At 57.8% G+C, this 25,742-nt stretch overlaps 1 protein-coding gene across 1 annotated transcript in view; it reads right to left on the bottom strand.

The window, feature by feature from the left end:
• ARHGEF11 (Rho guanine nucleotide exchange factor 11) overlaps window positions 1-24,932 on the bottom strand; it is a 69,980-nt gene extending 45,048 nt beyond the window's left edge. The window contains exon 1 of the mRNA XM_029935941.1: window positions 24,861-24,932. Coding sequence (XP_029791801.1) covers window positions 24,861-24,910 — 50 coding nt within the window. The 5' untranslated portion in view covers window positions 24,911-24,932. The remainder of the gene's footprint in view (window positions 1-24,860) is intronic.
• Between the last annotated feature and the right edge of the window lie 810 nt (window positions 24,933-25,742).

Raw genomic sequence — 25,742 nt, 5'->3', positions numbered from 1 at the left:
GGCTCCGGTCGAGCGGCCTGGACCCCACGGTGCTCTCCCTGGCCATGGCCGCCTGTGTAGCTTTTACCCCCAGATCATGTTCTGGAACATTCTGAACCTGCGAGGAGCGCCCGCAGGCCCTTCATCTGGACCACCCCTCCATGAACGTTCGTCACACCTGCCTTATTTTCCTATGGTTACACATTTTCCCACTTCAAAGTTGCAGACAGCGTGACGCTTGGTCCCTAAATATGCCAGCATCACCGCCACGACCTCTGACTTCCGCTGGACAGCCACAGTGACCTCGACACCCAAGGCGCTTGCCGGCAACTCCACAGGATTACCCGGCACGGAGTCTGTGCTCAGACCCAACTGTCTAGGGACTTCCGCGTTCTCCCATGGCCCTGGACCGGGTCTGGCCGCAGACCGCAGGCCGCCGCCCGCAGGCTCCTCGAGATCCGTGTGCTCCAGAATGCCGGTGCCCCCTGGCCCCTCTGAGCGCAGGGGAAGGGCTCCCGGTCGTCACATCGACCAGCCTGCAGGGGACTCGCTGTCTCCTCGGGACTAGATTCAGATGAAGCCTCTTGAGGGACTACCAGGTAAGCGGCTCTGCCGGGTCTGATTACTTGGGCAGGTGCGCTCCGGGCGCTGGCAGGGGGAAGGGCCTGCTCCCCGCCGGCGTCAGCGGGCACGCAGGGGTGACCTCGGAGACGGGGGACCCCCTGTTCCCCAGCAGCCTCCCCACCCACGGGGGCTCTGTGCCTGGGCCGCGGCGGCACTGCAGCGGCAGGAAGGCCGTGTGCCGACCCCTCCTTCCTTCTAGCTCTCGAGCAGGTGCCTGCTGTAAAGAAGGCCGTCGGCTCCCGTTTCTGGAGGGGTGCCAAGGGCTCGTGAATTTCTTCTCTGATGCGTCGCTTTTTTTAAACTTTTTTTTAAAGTTTTTTTGAGGGAGAATCTCTATGCCAATGCAGGGCTTAAACTCATGACCCCAAGATCAAGAGTCAGGAGCTCACTGCCTGAGCCAGCTGGGCGCCGTTTCATCGCACTTTTAGGAATCCTGGAGCGGCCCCCATCTGGCCGGTGGGAGCCCTGGCTCCTTCACGGCATCACCGTGTGTGCCGGGTCACAGCCTGGCTGTCTGGCACTAGATCGTCCTGGCTCGCCGCGCAGCGCCCCTGAGCCGGGCCCAGAGCCCACCGCTCCAAGGACCCCTGGTGCCTGGGGGCTGGGGGCCTGCTGCCACCGAGCGGCGGTTCTAACGGGCGCCTTCAGGACAGGCGGGAAACACCTGTGCAGAAAGTGTGAGTCCACACCGCAATCTCCGATGTGACTCCATCTCTCGCGGGCCCTCCCTCTCCCGTAGTGAAAACCGGTTCCCGCTCGGGACGGCCGCTGGGGTGAGCGCACCGACGCACCTCCTCCGTCAGTCTGGGGAGTCTCTGTGGCTCTGTCCCCACACGGTGTCAGCCAGGACCACGTGCAGAAGCTGCTTTCCGATGCCATCACCCAAAATGCACCGGGGCCGTTTTTCAAACTTGTGCTCACTTAGGGGCTTTTGCTTTTTCAGGCGTATTGACTTTACTTTCTGAACTTGTTAAGCATTTACGTGGTTGCGAATTCAAGACGCCCCCTTATGAAAGGTCCACCCTGAGCTGTCCCCACCACGCCCCGCTCCTGCGGGACAGCTCTCCCTTCAGTGTCGGCGTCCTTTCCGGGCTTTGCCTCGCGAGGCTGCCAAGTGCACACACTGCCCTCACCCTCACCTCTGGCTCACAGGACGGGCAGCGGCCCCGCGGGCGCTGTTTTCACCTCCCCTGTCCTCAGAGCGGCTCTGCACCCAACCAGACACCTTCCGCGTCCCTGTCCTTCTCTCTGCCCTGCCGGCCGCACGTGACGCCCATGTCCCCGGTCCCTCCCTCCAACACTGCTCCTGCTTCTCTGCGGAGGGCAAAGGGTGTAGTTTGAACATTCCAGTATGTTCTCGCCTTTACCCCTCCTGTGGGCCTATGGGCGTGTGTGTATTTTAGAAAAGGAGTTACAGTTTGAAAACCAGACAGTTTCACATTAAAAAGCCACAGGCTTCTGGTTTCTCGGGAAAAGGCAGCAGTTCTGGCAGCATGGTGCTTCTAAGCCCCACGCAGCGACAATGGGTCATGACAGTGCCTGCCCTCCTCACCTTCGTGCCGGCCCGCCGCAGCTGAGGGGCGGCCCAGATGTCCCCGTGACTCTGGCCAGAATGTCCTCCTCCCTTCTGGGCGGGGGGCGGGACACTCTCCACACACCGCCTGCTCAGCCTTCCCCGAGGCCTGGCGAGGGGGCGGCACACTGAACAGGGAGTGAGTTAAGCAGGGTTAAGACAGATCTGGCTTCAAGGTCTGGGCCCCTAAATGAACTTATCTGACCTGTGGCCGCATATGAAGATCGAACTGGTCTCTATTGGACCCCTTCTGGTATTTTCTTTTTTACACACACACAATACGCGTACCTCACCTGAGCACCCACACGCAATACACGTGATGTGCTCTAGACTCACAAGGCACAGACACAGAACCCATACGCGCTGCGTGCGTCTAGGGAGATACCGCGCACGATAAACAGAGATTAAAGGCACTCCCTCCGAGGCTGACGTCCTGCTCCGGCCTCCGGAGCCCCTCCCCCAAGCCAGGAGCAGCAGGGAACCAGGAAGGAGCTCCTCTGCCAGGACCTTCATTCTAGATAAAGTGCACGTTCGCTGAACCTTGACCTGGTTTTGCGGTCTGGTCTCCCTTATCTACCAGGGCGGAGGAGCCCTTCGGAGCCTCCTGGTACCCTGCACCCAAGGGTGCTGCGTCTGCCCGAAGACCCCTGTGGTCTCGGGCACACGCGCCAGGCCCACACGTCCCTGCGGTGCAGGAAGGCACACTAACATGCCCGAAGAGCTCACACACTTGGAAACGCTTGGAGAAACGGGCACGGATCAGAAGGCGGCAGTGTCCGTCCGAAAGAACCAGAGTGTGCGGTCAACGCTCCGACAGGCTGCGGAAAAGGGCTGGGCTTGGAGATGCACCAGCTGATCCGGTTCTGGTTCTGTGTCTGACCTGAGGGCCACCACCCACTTCCGCGTGTGGGTCTCTTCTCGGGGAAAGCAGCGGGCAGCGGTGGGCATGGGGAAGCCTGGCAGCGCGGCCAGAGGCCTCTGCTCCAAGGTCACGTCCTGGGTGCCGAGCGGACGTGAGGCTCAGAGAGGCGCGCTCTCCTAGGTTCCCCACAGTGTGGAGTCCTGTGCACATCTCTTCAAGGTCCACACTGGGTGACCGACGCTCAACGGGCCAGAGGTGAGGGACACGGTGAGAGAGAGTGGGTGATGGAGAGACGGAGAAGTGAGGACGCCCCGGCCCTCCTGTGCGCGTCCACGCGGGCCACGTGGGCCAGTGCGCGTGGGGTGGGCAGATGTGTGTGGGGGGAGCTCAGCACTCCCTGTTGCGCACGGCCCATGCGCTGTGGTCTGGAGAGCATGGTTCCGGGGTGGAGTCTGGGCTCAGGCTCAGCCTTGTCCCGGCTGGCACCCCACCTCTCCAAGCCCCGGTTTCTCAGCAACGAGTGTAGAAAATACCACTTTCCTCCAGGGGCGCCTGGACGCACGTCACGCCCACAGAAACCTCAGAGCCCAGGCGTCCAGGCTGAAATCAGCCACGCAGTGTGGGCCACACCAGAGTTACCTGTGACACCCCTGCAAATCTAATCTCCACCACACCCCACTGCTATTCCCGGCTCTGCCCTGCCCGCCGCTCCCCTCCCCAGACCCCAGGCATTCTCTATGTGAGCACGCTTCAGTGATCTCAAGATCCACTGGACACCACCGTCCTGTCCGCGTTCTCCTCTAAAGGTCCAAATCCCCCCAGCCCAGCAGGTGCTCTGGGGGGAGGTCCTCGTGCCCCACCGGACTCAACCCCAGGAGTCGGCCCCTCCATGAAGACCGACACACGCTCGGCAGGATTCAGCACAAACACCTCTTCCTCCATGAGGCCCTCCTGGACACGGCACTCTGCAGGCCTCCCTCTGGTGCTAGCTCTGTGCGGACCAGGCATCTCGTGCCTCTTGGACTGTGTCCTGTCTATTCCCCCTTCCCCACATCTTGTTCTCTGGGGCACAGCAGCCCCCCAGTACTAGCAGACATGCAGCAGTCAGGACTTGAGGGGCCTGGGTGCCTCTGGCCGGCTGTGTTCGGCTCTTGACCTCGGCTCAGATCATGATCTCACGGCTTGTGAGACTGAGTCCCGCGTTGGGTTCTGTGCTGACAGTGCTGAGCCTGCTTTGGATTCTCTTTCTCTGCCCCTTCCTACGTGTGCCTGTGCTCCTCTTGCTCTCTCTCAAAATAAATAAACATTAAAAATAAAAGTACGGGGCACCTGCGGGGCTCAGTGGGTTGAGCATCTGACTTCAGCTTAGGTCAAGCTCTCACAGTCTGTGGGTTCAAGCCCCGCGTCGGGCTCTGTGCTGACAGCTCAGACAGTGGAGCCTGCTTCAGAGTCTACGTCTCCCTCTCTCTTCCCCTCTCTCACTTGCCCTCTGTCTCAAAAATAAACGTTAAAAAATTTTTTTTAACTAAGTGTTGGGGGCACCTGGGTGGCTCAGTCAGTTCGGCATCCGACTTGGGCTCAGGTCATGATCTCAGGGTTCATGGGTTCGAGGCCTGTGTTGGGCTCTGTGCTGACAGCTCGGAGCCTGGAGCCTGCTTCAGAGTCTGTGTCTTTCTCTCTCTCACCCTCCCCACTTGCCCTTTCTCTCTTTCCCCAAAAATAAACAAACATTAAAAAAAAAGTATGAGTTGAAAGATAAAATCAGGCCGTATATAATCAGACCACATACACCGAAGATAACAAAATACCACAAGCACACACTTAGCATCAACACAGAGTGTTTGAAGGACCTCCACGGTGCATGTAAGTGAGACGAAGTTCACAGCCTCACGGTTTTATCAAAGGTCAACTGAAGCAGAAAGTGTCAGCCGCTGCGTGGACTTGCACAGTGAGTGCCACCAACCTGTCAGGACCGCGTAAGTCTCCCAGATTTCTAGAACTCCATTCTGCACGCAAAGCACTAAACAAGAAAGTGCGTGCTGAAGTGCATTGTGACTACAGAGTGGGCTGGGGAGAGAGAAGGCCAAAGGAGGAACCAGAGAGGAGGCCGACCTCAGCGGGACCCGGGAGGAAGGGCGGAATCCCAACGGAAAGTTCTCCCGTGGACAGACAGCGGGGAGCACCGACAGCCCCAGAGCTGCTCTGTCCCTGCCGCCTGTGCTGTCGGTGCCATACATGGGGGGAGGGAGGGTCAGGCAGGAGTGAGAGTGGAGAGCGTGTGGGGGGGTCACATGCACCCGAGCGCCAGTGCTGCGTGGAATAAACCAGAGCAGCCGATACGCCGCAGGACCCTCACGTGCGGTCCACGGAGGAGCCACTCGGGCCGCGGGCACCAGAACCGCGCCCGCTCAAAGTGAGGGGGTCGGCACCGCACACGCGCAGCATCACAGACTCAGTACGAGACAAGGGGGATGCAGAATACCAACACTTTCAACGTCGACTACAGGCTGAAATACCAGGATTTTGAGTAGATTCAGTTAAATGAAATACATCACTACAATTCCTTTTACCCGTTTCCCCCACCTCTTTTAAATGTTTATTTTTGAGAGAGAAACAGAGCATGGGGGGGGAGGGCAGAGAGAGGGAGACACAGAATCTGAAGGAGGCTCCGGGCTCTGAGCTGTCCGTGAGAGACGGACCTGGGGATCACACCCAAGAACTGTGAGGTCCTGACCTGAGCTGAAGCCAGCCGCTTACAGACGGAGCCCCCAGGCGCCCCATTTTTTCTTTCATTTTTAAATGTTTTAGGGGCGCCTGGGGGCTCAGTCGGTTGGGCCTCCGACTTCCGCTCAGGTAATGATCTCATGTTTGTGGGTTCGAGCCCCGCATCAGGCTCTGTGCTGACAGCTCAGAGTCTGGGGCCTGCTTCGGATTCTGTTCTCCCTCTCTTCTCTCTGCCCCTCCCCTTCTCATGCTGGGTCTCTCTCTGTATCAAAATAAATAAAACATTAAAAAATTTTTAAAAAATGTTTCATTTCTTTTTTGAGTGAGAGTACACCCAAGCGAGGGAGGGCAGAGGGGGGAACACAGGACCTGAAGCGGGCTCTGTGCTGACAGCAGAGAGCCCGACACGGGGTCAAACCCCCAAACCGTGAGATCATGACCCGAGCTGAAGTAGGACACTCAAATGACTGAGCCCCCAGGTGTGCTTCTTTTTTTCATTTTTAAAAGCTCTTACTTTGAAGTCATCTCCAGGCCCAACGTGGGGCTCGAACTCACAGCCCCGAGGTCAAGTCCCAGGCTCTACCCACTAGCCAAGTGCTCCTCTCCTTCCTACTTTTACCGTGGCTACTAGACAATTTCCGGCGCCCCCCGTGGCCTGCGTCCTGCCCGGCTGGACAGCGCCGCCCTGGCCTCCCGGGCCACGGCTGCCCCACAGGCGGCCTCTCTCCCATGGCGGGGCCTCCAGGCCAGGCACAGCAACCAGAAGCCTGCTGGAGTCACTGCCCAGCGACCGGTACAGAGGCGGCCAAAGCACTGCCCCCGCGGGCGCTGACCCCTCTCCCGTGTCGCCGCTGGCTGGGCTGTGAGCGCCCGAAGGGCTCCTGTCGGCGTCCCCGATGACGGAGAACTGGGGGCGCAGGGGACGGCCGTCGCCAGCACCTAGCAGAGAACAGGTTGGCGGGTGGGGCACCTTCTCTTCACTCGGGACCCAGCACCTTCCCCTGTCTCCCGCTCATCAGCGCCGGGACAGACTCCCATCTGATCACCCATCTGTCACGCGTTCCTCAGGCTGGGCCGGAAAGTCAGACCTGTCTGGAGGGGCAGGGTGGCCCCGGGTGGAGGCTGGATGGGGCACAGCTCCGTCCCGGCTGCCGCCACTGGTGCGGTCTGGAGAAAATTACTTCCTTTCCAAAAGCCTCAGTTTCCAGGACTGGAGAACCAGCTCTCCCCCCACCTCCCCGCAGGGATGTAAGCGAGGCGTCTGGCCCAGGGCCTGGCACACAGCCATGCTCGCACGCTGCTGCCACTCTGCCCCGGGCCCCTCAGTCCGACAGGCCGCGTCAGCTCCTCCAGGCAGTCCTGCTGGCTCGCACCGAGGACATGAAATCGGGGCATCCCGCACAGGTGCACCCGTCCCTGGGCCCCCTCTGGGGCGGACGCCCTGCTGCGCCCCGTGAGGGTTAGTCCACATCCCCGTGCTTCTGTCCCCGGGCCCTCCTCCGGCGGTCACCTCTGACGAGATCCACACCGTGTTGAGCGTGGCCAGGGGAGGCGGGGCCGCCGTTCACTAGGGTGTGAGCACGGCGTCTCGGGAGCCCGGCAGGGTGTGCCTGTCGGGGGGGGGGGGGGGCCCTGGGGAGGGCACAGGGAGGGGCGGGACGGGCAGTCTAGACATTTGGTTTCGAGACCAACGCTGCCGCCGTCTTTCTGTGCGCCCTCGACAAAGGAGAAAATTACCAAGCGCCGAGTGCGCTGCAGGCGTCCATTTAGTCCTCACGACACCGCGGGGAGGCAGGTGTGGTTATTTTCTCTACGAGATGAGGAAAGCGAGATTCAGAGAAGTTCAGTGAGTCACTCAAGGACACACAGCCAGGAAACGGGAGAGCCAGGACTCACCGTGCTGACAGCAGAGCCCCTTCCCCTCTGGACCCAGGCCCGATCTCCCTCCATCGGGCCCCCGCCGGCCCCGGGCTCTGCCCTCACAGGGGGCCTCCCGGGCCCGGGCCCCCGCAGAGCGACGTGTGTGCTCCGCTGGGAAGCAAACAGACACCCCGATCCAGAAGCCCCGCGGGGCCTGCCTGCGCCGCAGCGTTCGCGAGGTGCGCAGGCATCTTTGTTCCAGTTTCCCGGTTTTAACAAGAGACAGGAAGTCAGGAGAGCTCAGAATCCACAGGCTGGAGCCCAAGGCTTGGACTCGGCGGGGAAGGGCCTCAGTCAGGGGCACACGGTGCCTTCCTGGCCTCCGTGGACAAGACACACGCCGCCCCCAGGGCCAGCATTCAGGGCATGGCCGCGGGGGGACGGAGCCCTGCACCACTCAAGGGCCCTGAGATGACATTACGTATCGACCCAAATCCCTCCATCGGCGCGTCCTGTCCCACCCAGAGGTTTCCAGAAGAGGAAACTCAATGTGTACAGAAGTAAGTCTTCTGAAGTGATGAGAATATTTTAAAAAACATTTTTTTAACGTTTATTCATTTTTGAGAGAGAAACAAAATGAGTGGGGAAGGGGCAGAGAGCAAGGGAGACACAGAAACCGAAGTGGGTTCCATGCTGTTGGCACAGAGCCCAACGAGGGGCCCGAACTCATGGACTGTGAGATCACGACCTGAGCCGAGGTCAGATGCTTTAACCAGCTGAGCCCCCCAGGTGCCTTCTGATGATAATACTTCAAATACACAAGGCACAGCGTGCTGCATGCTTTGTAGGAACAGAGGTGTCACTTGAGTTGACTTCTGATCACCGGCACGATTAAAGGACGCACCGTGAACCGATCCAGGGTAGCAACCAATCCCCCGAGTCTCCATTCTGCTGCAGAGTCCGTCATCGGCGCCGAAGATTCACTGTTCTCCTTTACTTCGTTAACATGGATTTCAAACCTGTTTTCTTTCCCCGAGTTTGTATCAGAATTGACGGGGAAGTGCTGGGTGGCAGCGACAGTTCGCCTTGGGTTTTACACTGAGGTGAAGCCACCCACTGAGCACCCGGGAGGCAAGCTGCCGCCCCTCCTCACCCCTCCTCTCCCCGGGACCCTGCCCCGGGTGAGGAAGATGCTCTTGGCCAGTGAGCCACCCGCTGCGGGCCCTGCCCAGGGAGAGGGACAGAGAGGGACGGAGAGGGAGAGAAGGGCAGGTGAGGGGGCTCCTCTCCAGCCAGCAAGGGGCTCCCTGCCTTCTGGAAGCTTTCCTAACCCGCTCGCCAGTGATGACACCGCCAGCCTTGAGGCTCTGACCTGTGCCGGGAGCTCACACCCCTGCCGCCACACCAGTCCCGCACAGGCTGGTTCCTTCTGCACCCGCCTCTCTGGACACCTGACCTGGGTCCCTGGATACAGCTGGATAGGAAGCTGATGGAAGGCCAGCCAGCCCGAGGCCCTCATGACAGGCCCATCGGCAGTGACCCCTCTGGGCCCCTTGGACCCACCGCACACCCACAGGAACCCTGATGTACGGGCCGGGCCCTGCCCACTGGGCCCTTCTGGGTGTGCAGGTGGCGCAGGGCAGCAGCAGTACTGTAACTTGGTGGTGGCCAGTGTGCAAAACACCATCTTTAAGAAGCCAGCCCAGGGGTGCCTGGGTGGCTCAGTCGGTTAAGCCTCTGACTTTGGCTCAGGTCAGATCTCATGTTCGTGGGTTCGAGCCCCGCGTCAGGCTCTGAGCTAGCTGACAGCTAGCTCAGAGCCTGGAGCCTGCTTCTGGTTCTGTGTTTCCTTCCCTCTCTGCTCCTCCCCCTCTCATGCTCTCTCTCTCTCTCTCTCTCTCTCTCTCTGTGTCAAAAATAAATAAAACATTGAAAAAAAAAAAAAAAGAAGCCAGCCCAGATTGACCGGGAGATAATCAGTGGCAAGCGAGACTCAATGCTGACGATTCTCCGTCGGGCCAGGTGCGTGTGTGGACTCAATGCCAGTGCTGAGTGACGCACGGCCAACCTTGAAATTCCAGCCCTTCCCCAGCTCCAGCGTCCAGACAGCTCGCCCCTGCCCTGCCCGGTCTCCAGTGCTGCCCCACCCGGGAAGCTGCTCCGGCGGCCTGGGTGGCTCTGAGCTCACGCCTGCCACGTCGGAGTCCACACGCATCCCTCACACCCACATGTGTTAGCCGGAATCACTCCCCTGCGCCGATCATGCCAGCGCCCTCCCAGGTGTGGGTGCTGGTCCTGGCACGCGCCAGCGATGTGGCTTCGTGACCTCAGCGCTCCGTGCCCCGGCTGCTCACTCTAAACAGGGGGAGAACACCACCGTCTGTCTCCTGGGGTCGCTGTTAGGACAGGATCACTTACACGTGCAGAAACGAAGCGCTCACATGGAATGAACTCTAAACGGTGAGCCGCTCCTGCCGGCCCACCCGTCACAACCACCCTGGGGGACGGACTACCGGGTGCTGTGACTTCGTAGACAAGGAAGCCACACCGCGGGAGCCCCGAGCTTAACTCCTGCACCCAGGGAGCGAGGCGGGGCTGGGACACGTCTCCATCGCCTGTGCTGCTTTGCCCTAGACCGTCTTGTACACACGCCCGCACTCTGACACCTCAGAGCACAGTGCCAACAGCACTGCTGGCTGCTCCTTAAGTGGACTCAGACTCTGCTAGCGTTTACTTGCCTGCCACCCGGCAGGTGCAGAGCCGGCAGGGCCTCGTCCAGCCCTCAGAACAACTCTGCACACACGTATTTTATAGACGGGGATGCTGCAGGTAGAGGAGACCTGGGTTACCGACGGCCTGTGCCCGGACTGGCACGCGGACCCCCTGGCCCCGAGCTCCACGGCGGTCCCCAGCCAGGCTGGCTCTGGGTATCTCCTGGCCCGCACATAAAACACGATGTGGGTTACCGTCTACACGTCTGCTGGCCAAAGGCACAGGCTTCGGGGTCTGCTCCTGGGTTGGTGATCCCGATGTGGACACCGGCCCTGTGACCTCGGCAGGCAGGACAGCTCACCTCTCGACCTCAGGTGTCGGCACCCACAGGAGAGGTTGGGACTACGGCCCGGGGACGTTATGGGATTTGACGGTGCCGCTCAGTAAAGCCTCTCGCATAGGGCATGCCAGGAACACTCAAGATACGTATTGTGCTGTCACCACTGCTGCTGTTCCCACCACGGGCAAGGATCTCCCCGCCTATTATTATGGAGGATCCTGTAAAGCAGAAGCCCGCCCAAGTCAGTGACAGGCAGGGAGACTAAGGGCAGAGACACAGGTCCCCACCCAAGGGTGAGGCCGACCTGCTCTCCCAGCACTTCCAGACCCTGCTGCCTCTCTGGGCTTTGCAAAACCACCCAGATTTCAGGGCACACAGCCTCTCACCCCCCCAGCCGGGCCCTGAAGCGGGCCCCAACTGCCAGAGCTGCAGGGATCGCCCTCCCCCCTACCAAAAGTGGGTGCTGGGCAAGCTGTTCCAAGTGGAAAATCCAAGCCCGTCCCAGGCGGAAACCCCAAATCTCTGCTGTTCCAGCAGATTTCCAGGACGTGCTGGCTCCCAGAAACCACAATTACAGGCGAGCTCAAGGCCGAGGGGCAATTAGGCCCTGACCATGGGCTCAGCAGTCTCTCGGCCTCTCCCACCCCCTCATCCAAACCCCGTCGCAGCCGCAGCATGAGGACGGAGATGCAGTGGGGGTTTCCATCCTCTCTTCCCGCCCCCCATTTCCAGGAAGCTGAAGAGGGGTGGGTGACGGAGGGAAGAAGCCGTCTCTAGGGTAACTAATGAGCAACGGCAGCAAGACCCGAAAAGAACTTTCACAGAAAAAGCGTGGAGGTCCTGCCTCATTCCATCGCCTTCCTTCCACACAGACGACCCTGGGTGAGACCCCCAGACGTGAGAAGGAAAAGGACCTGGAGGAAGAGGAACAGCACATTCAGTCCCCGCACGCCGAGCGCGCTCTTGGCTGCCGACGGGATGGGGAAGGATGGCATCCGGAGGCCAGAGGAGTCTGGGCCTTGGACTCCTATTCCAGCATCCGGAGCTCCCAAAGCTCCTCCTTGCCCGGGCTCGCAAGGATGCAGGCCAGGCCTTGCCTTCTCTCTTTTTAAGTTTCTTTATTTACTTTGAGACAGAGAGACTGTGAGCAGGGGAGGGCCAGAGGGGAGAGAAAATCCCAAGCAGGCTCCATACTGTCAGTGCAGAGCTCGATGCGGGGCTGGATCCCATGAATCGTGAGGTTACGACCTGAGCCGAAACCAAGAGTTGGGTGCTTAACCAACCGAGCCACTGAGGCACCCCTCTGCCTTCTCTTCTAAACACGCTGCTCTCTACCCTCAAACATGGGGCTGGGGTCCCCGCTGCCTCACGCTCCAGCGCAGGGACGCCTGTGCTGTGCTTACTGCCCGTTGCCTGGGTGGCAGGTCTGTTCCGTTTTCCTCCCATGGCGACTGCGGACACACCCTCAGAAACAGCATGCCATCCCTGGCGCTTGCGCTGGCTTCCAGGCTGTCCCCACTCCTGTCCCCTTCATGCTGGGGCTAGGGACCCTTAGGAGGTGTGCTGAGTGCTGGGCAGTGCAGAGGACAGGGATGGAGGGAACACCCCAAACAGGGCATGGGCCTCCAAATCCCGAAGGGCTTCTGAGCAGTGATGGCCAGAACAGAGAACTGGGTGGGGTCTGGAGGCCGGTCCAGAGCTCCTGGAACTGTGGCTGACAGAGCAGACCCAGAAGGGCCCCCAGACAGACTGGCATGACCCAATTCCACCTATCAAAATCTGACGGGAAGCACGCATCCAGGAAGCTTTCCCTGATCTGGTCTCCCCCGGCCGACCTCTCCCCTTGGCAGGCGTAACCTCAGCCCCACGAGTACACTCTGTGTTACTGCTGAGTTACAACAAAATCGCTGAAAAACAAGCATTCCAACCACTCACTGCGAGTTATACTCTCCAACCCGACGTGACCGGGGACACGGCCTCGTCCCTGGGAGTCATTCTACAAAGACCTGACTTGTGTAGTAGAGGACACTGGGTTGACACTTCTTCTAGTGTTTTTAAATCAATCTGCCTCCACATCTCCGGTTCCCCAGCTAAGCTGTACACACCTTGAGGGGAAAGCTGTGTCCTCCGCCTTCGGAATGTCTCTACATTCTCCCCTCCCCCACGGGCCAGCTGGATAGAACGGGTGATTCTGCACCGGCACAGACACACACACAGAGCACCCACTACAGGACTCTGCGCAGCTGACAAATAGCCACCGACGCAAGTCCGAGCGACCAGACAGCCAACGAGAAACGAGCTCTTCAAGACGGAGCCACACGGCGTGGCCGAGAAGCACCAGGCCACGGCCAGGCTTCCCCCAGCCCTGAGGCTGACCCCGATCGTGACACAAGGGCTGAAGGTGGGAGGCGGGGAGCAAGGATGCACCCTCAAAGACACTGGACTTCCAAGGTCAAGTGGCACAACGTAGTTTCTCTGTCACTCTTTCCCGTTCTTAGAAAAGAAGGGTCCTGGGACAACTAGAGGCCTCTCTGCGGTCCGACTGGCCCCCGGGGGCCAAACTGCTCAGGAGTGGGCCTCAAGGCTCCAGTTCTTGGTGACACCAGGGAAGCTGGGTGCCTCTGACCTTCCAGACGCCTGGACAGGGGTCAAGTCAGAGACGGTGATGACCGACAGAAGGTCCCACCAACTGCTGGCCACCCCCTTCCCTGGAGCACACTGAACCCTGAACGATTTGACCAGTAAGACCCACCAACTGTAAGCGTGCCGAGGGCCTGGCCTGAGCCACAGAGGAAACCCCAGATCTGTAGCGTGGGCCTCATGCCAAGGCCTCGTGAAGTCGGGGTCCCGAGGGGCCAGACCAGCTTGCGGGCGGCGCGGTGAGGGGAACGTGACCCGGTGCAGGGAAGCAGGGGACAGGAGGGCCACTCCCCTTGTGTCAGCCCTGCGCCCCCGAGAGGACACCGGAGGTGAGCAAGAGAGGTGGAGGAGAAGCAGGGAAGGTCCAAGAGAAAGGGGCAGTACAGCAAGAGAAAGGTCTTGGGGTGGAGGGCTTCTCAGAAAGACGGGGACAAAGGAGAGCGCGAGCCGGGGCAGTAGAGGAGAGGCCGGCTCAGGGGACAAGGGGCTTGGGGACATTTGGGCACAGCCACCTATCTCGGCGACGGCTCTACATCCTCCGCAGGCTCCGGCAACAGGAGTGCGAAATGGAACTCCTTATTACCGCCCTTGGGTGGAGGTTTGAAAAGGGCTGTGAAATCACTAATTAGCGCAGAGCGTCTGGCACAGAAGCGGATGAGGCGCAGCGGGGAGGAGGGAGGGCAGGCGGGCACCAGGCCTGCTGTAGGATCTCGGGATTAAGGAGCTCTCCTTGGCAGGGTCTCAGCTTCCAGGCGGCCGTGCAGGATTAAACGCACGCTCTCCGCCCGATCCACTCACACAGCATCTCGCCGAAAACGAAAACCGCAGGCCCACATTCCTGACGTTTCGTCTCCTTAGCAACTACTGCCCAGCACACGGTAACTCTATTCCTTCTTCAGTTCACCGAGAATGGAAGCTCCAGGAGGGCAGGGCTGCTGCCTGTTCTGTTCACTGCTGCAGCCGCAGTGCTTCTGACAGCATGCAGAGGTGCCCAAAAGCAAAAGCACTTCGTAAGTGAAGGAACACCCCAAGCTCCATTTAACTCCAAACCTGTTCACTTCTCCGCTGCCTGGGAGAATGCGGGATGGGGAGCCTTTCAGAGAAGTCAAAACAGAAAGTAGTGCAAACCGCCGCCCGCTGAGCCGTAGGCACAGGACGGGGAGAACTCCACGCCGCGATGGCCCCCACAGGCACTTGTGTTTTGCAGACAAGGAGTCTGGGGATCAGAGCCTTTGTTATGGGCCGGATGTGTGTGTGCCCGCAGATCACCTGGCGAAGGCCCTAACCCCAGCGCAGTGGCGCTTGCAGATAGGCCTGTGGGAGGGAAAGAGGCTATGAGGCCGCGGGGGCCTCACAAGAAGAGACACGGGACAGCAGGGGCCCCCTACCCCCGAGTCTGCACACACCGAGGATGGAGAAGCCAGCTGGCCGCAAGCCAGGGGACGACTGGCCACAACCCATACAGGCTGCCAGCCTGGTCTCGAACCTGCAGCCTCCAGAACTACGAGAAGGCAGCCACCCAGTCTACGGTATCTCACAGCAGCCTGAGCGGAGTAAGAAGGCCTTCTGATGAGACTTTCAGGGTCTCCTGGGAACAGGGCGAGAAGCAGAGCCCAGGGCCCCGGCCTGTCCCGGCAGCGGACTTGCCAGCACACCAAGGCCTGGGGAGGGGAGGAGCGCAGCCCGAGGGGGACTAGCTGAACCCAGTGTATTCCACGGGCACTTTAGAACAACCCTCCTGCACATCTTTAAAAACTCAAACGTATTAGGCTTAAAAATTATGACTCTCGGGTGACCTTCATCTCTGCCAGAAGTCAGCTTATCAAGCGTAAAACGGATTTATACTTAATATACTTCCCCAGTGGCTCAGAAATCCTTGTCTTTGTGGTCGCACTTAGCTTTATCAAGAGCTAGTCACTATCAGTGCACAGATGTGACTCATATCTGGGCGCATGTAGTGGTGCAGGCACGATTCTCGTCTTTGGGAAATTCACAGTCTTGAGGATGCACAACGTACAAGAGAAGTTGAGTGCAAATCTGCAGCGTCAACTGGATGTAGAAAGCACTGGCTTATAGGCACTGAGATCAGAAACCAGGGCTCTCCAAGGAGAGCGAGGCTGAGGTCAGCGGGCTGCACTGAGCTCTTAAAGGGCCGGAGAAAGCACAAACACCTTCTCCTATTTCTCCTAGCTCCTCACTGAGTCTTGAGTCTGGAACCAGGAACCAATCCAAACAAGGGACTCCTTACCAATGCAAATTCATCGGCTAGTCCAAGCTGCCTGGCGGGAGATTCTGTGGAGGGTGCAGCCTGTTAAACAGGCTGCAAAGTTCAAAAGCACACTAAGGAGTCCAGGAGCTGTTATCTTGCTCTGAACCACTTTGTTGGCCATAAAAGGACCCGCCCTGCCCCGGGGTCCAATAGTCACAGGCTCAAGCTCTCCTGCCTTCTCTCAGCGTGACCTTGCTGCCTGGAGCACCTATCAAATTCATCTCACACTTCCCCCAAAACACACACAAAGTCAAGGCCACTGCAGCCAATTCCCCTACTCAAATGCAGAACTTCTGCGCTCCCAAGGACAACGCTGAGAGAGGGAGGAGGCCGCCCACACAGTGGGGGAAAGAACTTGCAAATCGTGTGGCTGATGAGGACCTGTAGCCAGAACAGACAAAAAACTCTTACAAAACAATAAAAGGTTTCTTAAATGGACAAAAGATTTGAATGGATGCTTCTCTAAATAAGACATGTGAATGGCCAATAATCATGTGAAAAAATGTTCAACATCATTAGTCATCGAGGAAATTCAAATCAAAACCACAGTGAGATACCACCTCACACCCACGAGGACAGTGAAAGCCAAAACGAGGGCCCGTGAGAGGTGCCGGTGAGGGTGGGGGGAGGGGCAGCCCCGTACCCTGCTGTGTGGGCCGAAGCTGCCTGAAGGCGGTTTGGCCTAGGAGCACAGGTCCTCTGTGCCCCCCTCCCAGGCACGGCCCATGCGGCCCGTACCTGAACGTCCATAATCGCATTAATCATCACAGCGTCGAGGTGGAAACAACCCCAAAGTCCATCAAGAGACAAACAGGTAAACAAAGGTGGCCAAAAATTTTTTTCTTTTAATTTACATCCAAGTTAGTTAGCATCTAGTGCAATGATTTCAGGAGTAGAATCCAGTGACTCATCCCAACGCCCCTTGTGCATCTAGCCCATCCCCCCCCCACAACCCCTCCAGCACCCTGCAGCTTGTTCTCTGTCTCAGGAGTCTCTTATGTTTTGTTCCCCTGCTGTTTTTAATATCATTTTTCTTGCTTCCTATGTTCATCTGTTTTGCATCTTAAATTACACAGATGAGTGAAGTTCTATGATGTTTTTCTCTAATTTCGCTTAGCACAATACACTCTAGTTCCATTCATGTTGTTGCAAATGGCAAGATCTCATTTTTTTTGATTGCCGAGTAATACTCCAGTGTGTGTGTGTGTGTGTGTGTGTGTGTGTGTGTGTGTGTGTGTACTGGGCTCCTTCGGTACATTTAACCAGCAATTTTTAAAAAAGGAATGGGGGCACCAGTCGGAAGAGCATGTGACTCTTGATCTCGGGGTTATGAATTCGAGCCCCATGGTGGGTGTGGAGATTACTTAAAAATACATCTTAAAGAAAACCAACTACACTAAAGGCACAGAGCATGGACACACACTACAACACGGATGAGCCCTGAACACGTGATGCTCAGCGCGCAAAGCCAGGCAGAGGTCCTCACGTTGTGGGACTCCATTTACGTGCAATGTTCAGAAGAGGCGCATTCTGGGGACAGAGGAGACTAGGGGCTTTCAGGGCAGGGGCAGGGGGCAGGACAGGGTGACGACCGCTAAGGAGCACGGGGCTGCTTCTCAGGGCACTGGAAAATCCTCACCTCTGTGAATGCACAGAAAACCACTTAATGGTTCAGTCTAAATAAATGAAAAACATTTTTTAAATAAATGAATTTTACGGTATGTGAAATATATCTCAGTGAAGCTGTAGAAATCAAACCGCTTTTCTGGTTTTACTAAGTGGAGGAAAAGGTCTTTCCTAGGATGCTGGTGGATACTGTCCTTCTACCACCCAAAACCAGCAGGCTAAGATTTTTGTCCAATACTCTGTCAAATCAGCCGCGCGGAGCCGGAGAGCAGAGTCTGTCCCTTGCCGGGCGCCGCGGAGGCACACGGCGGGTCCTGTCAACGGACCGCAGCCTCCGCAGGGTTTGCGCGACACTGGCCTGTCTCTGGCTCACTTCCCTGTAACAACATCCTGTGACACGTGTAACGTGCAAAACACGTGTTCATCGGCTTCACGGGGCTGGTGAGACTTCTGGTAGTTCAGTTTGTGAGGAACCGGAGTTCCACCCGGAGTTTCCACTGCACAGGGCTGGGGGGCCGGTGCCCCTAACTCCTGAGCTGTTCAAGGGCCACTGCGCTTCCCTGTCCCGTGCTCCGCGAGCTGAGGCAGGGACCGTCCCCTGCAGTGCCACACCTGCAGGCCCAGGGCCCTGCTGCCCCCAGGCCCTCAGGAAGCGCACGGCGACGGCTGGTCAGGGCGCCAGGGGCCTGTGCACACTGGGCACAGGCAGGTCTCCTGAGCACCAAGGGAAAAAGAGGTGTTCGTGGAAAACCCTCCGCCAGACTACCGTGCTGGCCCGATGGGGGTGCCTCCCAGGCCGGGCTGGACACGCTCCCTGGTTTGGTCAAGGACACGGACACGGTGCCTACCCTGCGCTGGCCGCTTCGCTCTACGGGAATGCTCAACTCAAGAAGGGAAGAGGCTCTTTATGAAACAGGGTGCCAGGACGAGGGAGGTCCCGAGGAGTGAGACATGAGAAGCGTGGGCACCTGTGAGCTTTCCGTCAATAACAAGCAACAGAGAAAGGACGTGGGTCAGGGTCCTGGCGCCGGGTCGGCAGTGAGTGCACTTGCGGGAGCCACAGCCCAGGTGGCCAGCCCGAGCCAGGCCCGCACCCTGCGTGCCTGGCCCCCGTGACAGACGACAGGCCCCCGCGTGCTCCGGGCACAAGGGCAGTAGAGGCTGCCTCTGCGGTCACTGGTCCTCAGCGTCCTCCTCCGGGAGCCAGGCTCCTCACGTCCGGAATGGAGGCGCCCGTCTCAGTCAGTGTCTCCTAAATTCCCAATAAAGTACGAAATTCTCTACCAAAAGAAGCACCTGCTATCATTCACCCCTGGTGGCCTGCAGACACCCCGTCTGTAAAATGGGAGCAATCATGTATCACTGACAGCAACCCCCAGCAGGACAAGAGGGCTAGAGAAGCTACACCAATGCATGCTGGGAATAGGCGGGGGCTACGCGGTCCAAAGCATGCTCCCCCCAAACTGCACACGGCAGGAGAGATGGGAGACCTCGGGTTACCATGAGAAGAGCACACAAGGGGACACAAGCTACGACGCTATGAACAGAACGGAGTCTGGCAGAAACCAGGCGGAGGGCCCGCTCGCAGGCTCTCCGAGCGCTGGGGACTCGGCGCTGGGACTCAGGGGACCTCGCGCCCGCCGCTTGCACCGCCCCGGCCTCGGCTCGTGGGCAAACATTTGCGTCGCAGCACAGGCGGCTGCAGGAACACGCGGGGTTAGTTCTTTAAAATAAAACAGGGGCGCCTGGGGGCCCAGTCGGTGGAGCGTCTGAATTCGGCTCAGGTCATGATCTCAAGGTCCGTGGGTTCGAGCCCCGCGCTGGGCTCTGTGCTGACAGAGCCTGGAGCTGCTTCAGATTCTGTGTCTCCCTCTCTCTCTGCCCCTCCCTGCTCATGCTGTTTCTCTCTGTCTCAATAATTAATTTTAAAAAATTTTTAATTAAAAAAAAAGAAAAAAAAAGAACTTCTCAGGACAGGGAGGGGTAACTGTGGACCCCGAGGACTCCTCTGCCACCACGTCCAGGCAGCAGACAGCACGTGACACCCTCCCCCGCGGCAGAACAGCCCTGACGCTAAGTGCACGCGGATCCCCAGCACTGAGGGCTCACTCCTTGCATGTGTTAAAGTATAATTACTTGTTTACACGTCTGCCTCCTCACCGGCCACTAGACACTGTCTGACACACAAATGTCTGACACACTTGGAGAGGAGGACTTAATGATCTTGTTTTTGTTTTTAAAGATAACCCTCATGAGGGAGAACCCAACATCTACACTACTGGTCTAGCAAAAGGTTGTAAAATTCTGAATTTCTCCAAAACTCAAAAATTCGCAGATTGGAAACAAAGAGGTAAGACTGTCATTATCTGCCTACGGCATGATTCAGAACCAGACAAGCTGATTCCAAAATCTTGGAGAACTGACAAAACAAACTACAAGAGCTAAGAAGTGAATTTAGCAACATTGTAGGATATAAGGTCAACGTACAAAAATCAACTGTCACAAAAATAGCTGAAACCTGGGGCGCCTGGGGGGCTCAGTCGGTTAAGCATCTGACTTTGGCTCAGGTCATGAGCTCACCGTTCGTGACCTTGAACCCCACGTCGGGCTCTGTGCTAACAGCTCAGAGCCTGGCACCTGCTTCGGATTCTGCGTCTCCCTCTCTCCCTGCCCCTCCCCTACTCATGCTCTGTTTCATAATAAACAACAACAGAACAAATTTTTAAAAATAAAATAAAATAAAATAAAACCCCCTGAAACTGGTATGTAAAAACTACCATTTTAAAACAGCATCCGAACTATGAAACATGGAGAGAGAAATCTGACAAAAGATCTAGAAAAACCTGTACACTGAAAACTATAAAACAGCGGTGACAGGAAGTCACGACCTCCACAAACGGGGACGTGCGCCAAGCGCACTGGCCAGAGGAGCGGGCACGGCCAAGGCACCTTTGCCTCCGGCTGCCCCGCCAGCCAGCACCCCCGGAGGCCTTTTTGGAGAAACTGACAACCTGGTATTAAAATCTACACGGAGACAAAAAGGACCCGGGATAAGGGAAACAATACTGAAAACAAAGAACAGCATTGGAGAAACTTGTATCTCCTGATTTCCAGACTTTCAAGAAGGTCATAATAACCAGACCCGAGTCACTGGGGGAGAGTGTGGGACGGAGAAGAGTCCAGACCACACGCACGGTCACCTGCTCCGTGATCCGCAGCGGAGGTGCCACTGCGGCTCAGGGGACAGGATATGCTTCCAACAAACGGCGCCAGAACGGGACCCGTGCACCAACACACATCAGTGAGTGACCTCGCCCTAGTCTCACACGAGAAGTAACTAAAACTAAACCATAGCTCTAAATACAGCTCTAAACGTAAGAGCGAGAACCAATTATTTTTTTAAGGTTTTACTTATTTTTGAGAGAGCGCGAGCATGCGAGCAGGGGAGGGGCAGAGAGAGAGCGGGAGCATGCGAGCAGGGGAGGGGCAGAGAGAGAGCGGGAGCATGCGAGCAGGGGAGGGGCAGAGAGCGCGCACACGAGGGGGCGAGTGAGCCAGGGGATCCAAAGCAGGCACCGAGCGGACAGCAGAGAGCCTGACGCAGGGCTCAGACTCACAAGCTGTGACGTCATGACCTGAGCCAAAATCAAGAGGTGGACGCTCAGCCGACTGAGCCTCCCAGGGGCCCCTCAACCAGTTTCTCCGCACCGGACCCCGGTCCCCCTTGTGTCGAGGGCTGACTTGACAGACGAGGGGGTGGCCCCCTTTCCGGCCGTGCCCCGACTCCCAGGACGAGGGGCTCTCCGCACTGGACCCCGGTCACAACTGGTTTCTAAATACAAAGTGCACAAACTACAGAAGGAAAAATGGGTATGTTGCGTTTCATCAAAATCAAGACTTCGAGGGGCGCCTGGTGGCTCAGCCGGTTGAGCGTCCAACTCCAGCTCCAGTCACAATCTCATGGCTCATGAGTCTGGGCCCCACACTGTGTTCTCTGTTGTCCCGCTTTGGATCCTATCCCCCCCACCCCGCCCGCAAATTTAGTTTTATTTTATTTTTTAAAGTTTATTTTAGAGAGAGAATGAGCAATCGAGCATGGGGGGAGGGGCAGGAGGGGAGAGAGAGAATCCCAGCAGGCTCCACACCCGATGCAGAGCTCCATCCCACGACCCTGGGATCAGGACCTGAGCCAAAATCAAGAGTAGGACACTCAACTGACTGAGCCCTCCAGGCGCCCCATACTATGTGCAAATTTAAAGCAAGCTTTAGGGACGCCTGGGGAGGCTCAGTCGGTTAAGTGCCGGCTTCAGGTCATGATCCCCTGGTTTGTGGGTCTGAGCCCCACATCGGGCTCTGGGCTGACAGCTCGGAGCCTGGAGCCTACTTCAGATTCTGTGTCTCCCTCTCTCTCCCTCTGCCCCTCCCCTGATCACACTGTCTCTGTCTCTCAAAAATTAATAAAATGTTAAAAAAAAAAACAAGCTTTAAAGGAAAGAGTTACAAGAATGGAAGCGCTAGTCACAGACTGGGAGAACACGTCACAAAACCGCGTCTGACAGAGAAACTGTTTAGAATACACAGAGAACATTTACAATCCAATAACCTAATTAATCGTAAGTAACTGTATCTGATTTAAGAAAAGGGACAAAAGACCTGAACGGGGACTTCATCAGGGACTCACCGTGGCAACAGGCACATGGACGGAGCGTGGCACCGTGCGTCACGAGCGATGTGCCGACTGAGCCCCAGTCAGAGGACACTGCGCGCACAGGGACACGGCAGCGATGAGGAAGAGCGACCCCGCCACCGTGCCGGCCGGAGGGCACAGCGAGGGGAGCCTGCACACACTGCCATCGCGCACACAACACCGCACGCCCCCGGGAGACGGGGTGGCCGCTCCTCGTGACGTCCGACACACGCACGCGGCGCACGACGCCAGGGTCTGCACGGAGTCCTGCGCGCGCACGCTCACCCCGGCTTCATCTCCAACCGTCCCTCCGCAGGGGAGCAGACGCGCAATGACCTGCAGACGGAGGTCCGACTCGGCGAGGAAAAGGGAGCACGGTGCCCACCTGCAGGGCACGGCTCAGCCTCAGGTGACTGCTGAGTGAAACAAGTCAGACGACAACAGCGAGCACAGCGTAGGATTCCATTTGGACAGAATTCCGGGCGACGGAACTGATCTGCAGTGAAGGAAGGAAATCCCCAAGGACAGGGCCCCAGGGCTGCGGAGGCGAGAGGGATGGAAAGGGCACTTGGGGGTGAGGAGCAGGTGCGTCATCCTGACTGGTGACAGCGTCGGAGATCATGCGCGTCAACATGCTTCAAGGTGTACACCTGAAGTGTGTATTTTGACGGCACATCAAATATGCCTTAAAAAAGCTGCTAAAAGGGAAAGAAAAATCAGCATTAAGGGAAAAACGCATTCTGGGCCCACAGCGGACACTGAACACGGCACTTCTCAACTACAGATGCTGGCAGACGCTGTTTACAAGCTGCCCCAGGACATGGCCCGCGTCACAGTGTCCCTAGGTCACAAAACGGGGCGACGGCCTTTGGATTTACAACAGGGAAGACCACACGATGTGGACCCTCTCTCGCAGTCTACGCGTACATGCGAACGGTTATCTACTCACTCAGCGCACAGGCCGGCGAGCCCCAGACACCGCGTTATGGGAGAGGCAGCGCAGTCAGCACAAAGCGATAATCCCAAAGCAGTTCACGTGCCTTCGTAAGTTCAAACATGGTTTTGTCTTGCAGAAGGTATAGTCTCAAGGACGTCAGGCTGACATTAGGAGGCGCCGTCACCACCGCCTCCCCTCCAGCGCCCCGGCAGCCAGGCTGGGTGGCAGGGCCGGCCCCGGAAGGCAGCCGGGCTCCCTGCGGAGGTCGGCGGTCCAGACGCGCTCACACGGGTGTGCCGGTGCTGGGCACTTACAGGTAAACGCCTGCCCCCCTGCCCCCGCTCGCTCTGCCGAGCTGCCCCAGAGCGCTTCTGGGTCTCTAACTGTGCACCCCACCATGAAGGGGACTGCAGCCTGCCTGTGCGCACACCTGCACGTCAAAGGCAGGAAAAGCGCAAGATTTAATGCTGGGATTCCATCAGCAAGTTCTTAGGGACCCCAGCCTTTGACGAACCCGTCACTCCTCGGGCAAGAGGCAGGGGGGCGGGTGTGACGGGCACGCGGTTCGGGCAGAAGGCGGCGGCCGGCAGGGCATGTGAGGGGCCTGCAAGGGGTCCTGTGGAGGCGCACCGTCTAACCCCACAGCCTTTACCAAGTAAGCAATGCTGGGCACTCAAACAAGAAAGAAGAGTCACTCGGATGTCCTTGCTCAGCAATGCTCCTGCTTCCACAGAGAGGCAAGGACCCGTTTTCAATCAAATCAATTACCATCAAGAATATAAATTTATATAAAAAAAGGATATAAATTTCATTATCATCCAAAATACATCCAATGATAAGTCCCGTGTGGCCATGTGACAAGAGCATTGGTAAGGCCACCCAGCCCAGATAAATGAAATCTGCTGTTGGTTATCTACGCTAAAAAGAGGGGCAGGGGCACCTGGGGGGCTCAGTCGGCTAAGTGTCCAGCTTTGGCTCAGGTCATGATCTCAAGGTTCATGAGTTCGAGCCCCACATAGGGCTCTGTGCTGACAGCTCAGAGCCTGAAGCCTGCTTCAGATTCTGTGTCTCCCTCTCTGCTCCTCCCTCACTCTCACTCACACTTTCTCTCTCTCTCTCTCTCTCTCTCTCAAAAATAAACATTAAAAAAATTTTTTTTGTAAAGGGGGCAAAGTGGAGCACCAGAAAGAAAATGAGACTAAATTCAAAAGTCGCCTTCCTGGTCCAGTTCTGACACCATAAGGTCACGGGCAAGCTGCCTGCCTGGTCTTGGCTTCATCATGAGGGTGGTTGTAATGACTAAATAAAACTACATGGACAAACACTCATCAGACTACTAGCGAAACAAACCCACCAACATGGGAAAAGGGGTCTGTCCATGGAAGACAAGGCTGCTTCCGCATCAGACATTTCTCCCAAGACGACACGCAAACGACCAATGGGCACACGAAAAGATGACCAACGTCATCAGTCGTTAAGGAAATGCAAGGTGGGCGCCCACCTGTCCCCGGGGGCCTCCCCAGGGCATCTGGAAGAGGCCTGAGCACGCAGCACGGGGCAGGAGTGGGTGCTCACGGGGAGGAGGCCGGCCAAGACGAGCAGGGGCCGAAGTCCGGCGGAGGGAAGAGAACCTCGGGTCCCAGCCGCATTCGGGCTGCGGGTGCTGAGGAGAGAGAAACCAGCCCACCCTCCCTCACGCACCCCAGGCTCTCCTCACACGCCCCCGCTGAGGTTCAAGTACACCATGGGCGGAAAGTGCTCTGCACGGGGAAAGTGGCGCACGGATGCTCGGGGCCGCGGGACTGTCACACCACGTGGGCTCTCGGCCTCTGCCCGCTCGGCGCCCTCACGACGCTCGCTAAGACAGGCAGCCTCCCGGCGAACGGCCCTGACAGCTGGCCCAGCGCGGAGGCGGCGCGGCCGCGGGTGGCCATGGGCGGGCTCCCGCAGACAGCGGCCGCTGCGCACCTGCCGGCGCTCTTCTCGGGCCAAGAAGAGAAGGTCACTGTGGAGATGGTTTTCTCTACCTTCTCTGGCTGCCTCCTCGCCCTCGGCTCCTCTGGGCTTCCTGCCCCATTGAGCACCACTCCTCAGCCAGCTGTCCTAGAAGAGAGAGAGAGAGAGAGAGAGAGAGACACACAGACACACACACACACACACACACACACACACACACACACACTTTTCCAAAGTAAATCAGCTCACAGCGCTCCTCAGCAACTCAACCTCTGGGGTAAACAGTCACAGCGGCAGAGGCAAGACCATGGAGAAAGAGAAGCCTGAGCCCCGGGCAGCAAGGTGACTGTTTCAGAGAAGGCAGGGACCTGGGTCGCAGACATCACATCAGACTCTGCCACCATATCACCGACGAAACTGAGGCCTCATGAGGTTGTGATTTAGTTTGAAACAGTATCCATTTCTCAACAGTAAAAAGACAAATAATCCAAACAAAAAATGGGCAAGGGATCAGAACGGACATTTCTCTAAAGAAGATACAGAAATGGCCAACAGGCCCATGAAAAGATGTTCACCACAAGATTTCATCACGGAAACAAACGAAAATCACGAGAAACCGCTTCCCAGCCTGGAGGACGGCCGATGGCCGTAGGACAGATGATTCAAGCGCCGTGAAGATGAAGAGAAGGCAGACTCCGGGCCCCGGTGCGCACAACAGGGCGGCCCCTCGGGAAACCAGCGCGGCGGTTCCTCACACTGCTGAGCACAGAGTTCCCGCAGGACCCAGCAATCCCCCGGCCCCTGTCAGGTACAGACCCGAGACCCCCCCGGCCCCCCCCCCCCCGGTACAGACGCGAGACCCCCCCCTCCCCCGGCCCCTGTCAGGTACAGACCGGAGACAAACGAGAACACGTGCCCCCCAGACACCGACACGTGAACGTCGGCAGCGCCCA

The sequence above is a fragment of the Suricata suricatta genome, chromosome 3, assembly GCF_006229205.1.
Source record: "Suricata suricatta isolate VVHF042 chromosome 3, meerkat_22Aug2017_6uvM2_HiC, whole genome shotgun sequence".
Taxonomy (NCBI): Eukaryota; Metazoa; Chordata; class Mammalia; order Carnivora; family Herpestidae; genus Suricata; species Suricata suricatta.
This window is presented reverse-complemented; position numbering and strand designations above follow the sequence as displayed.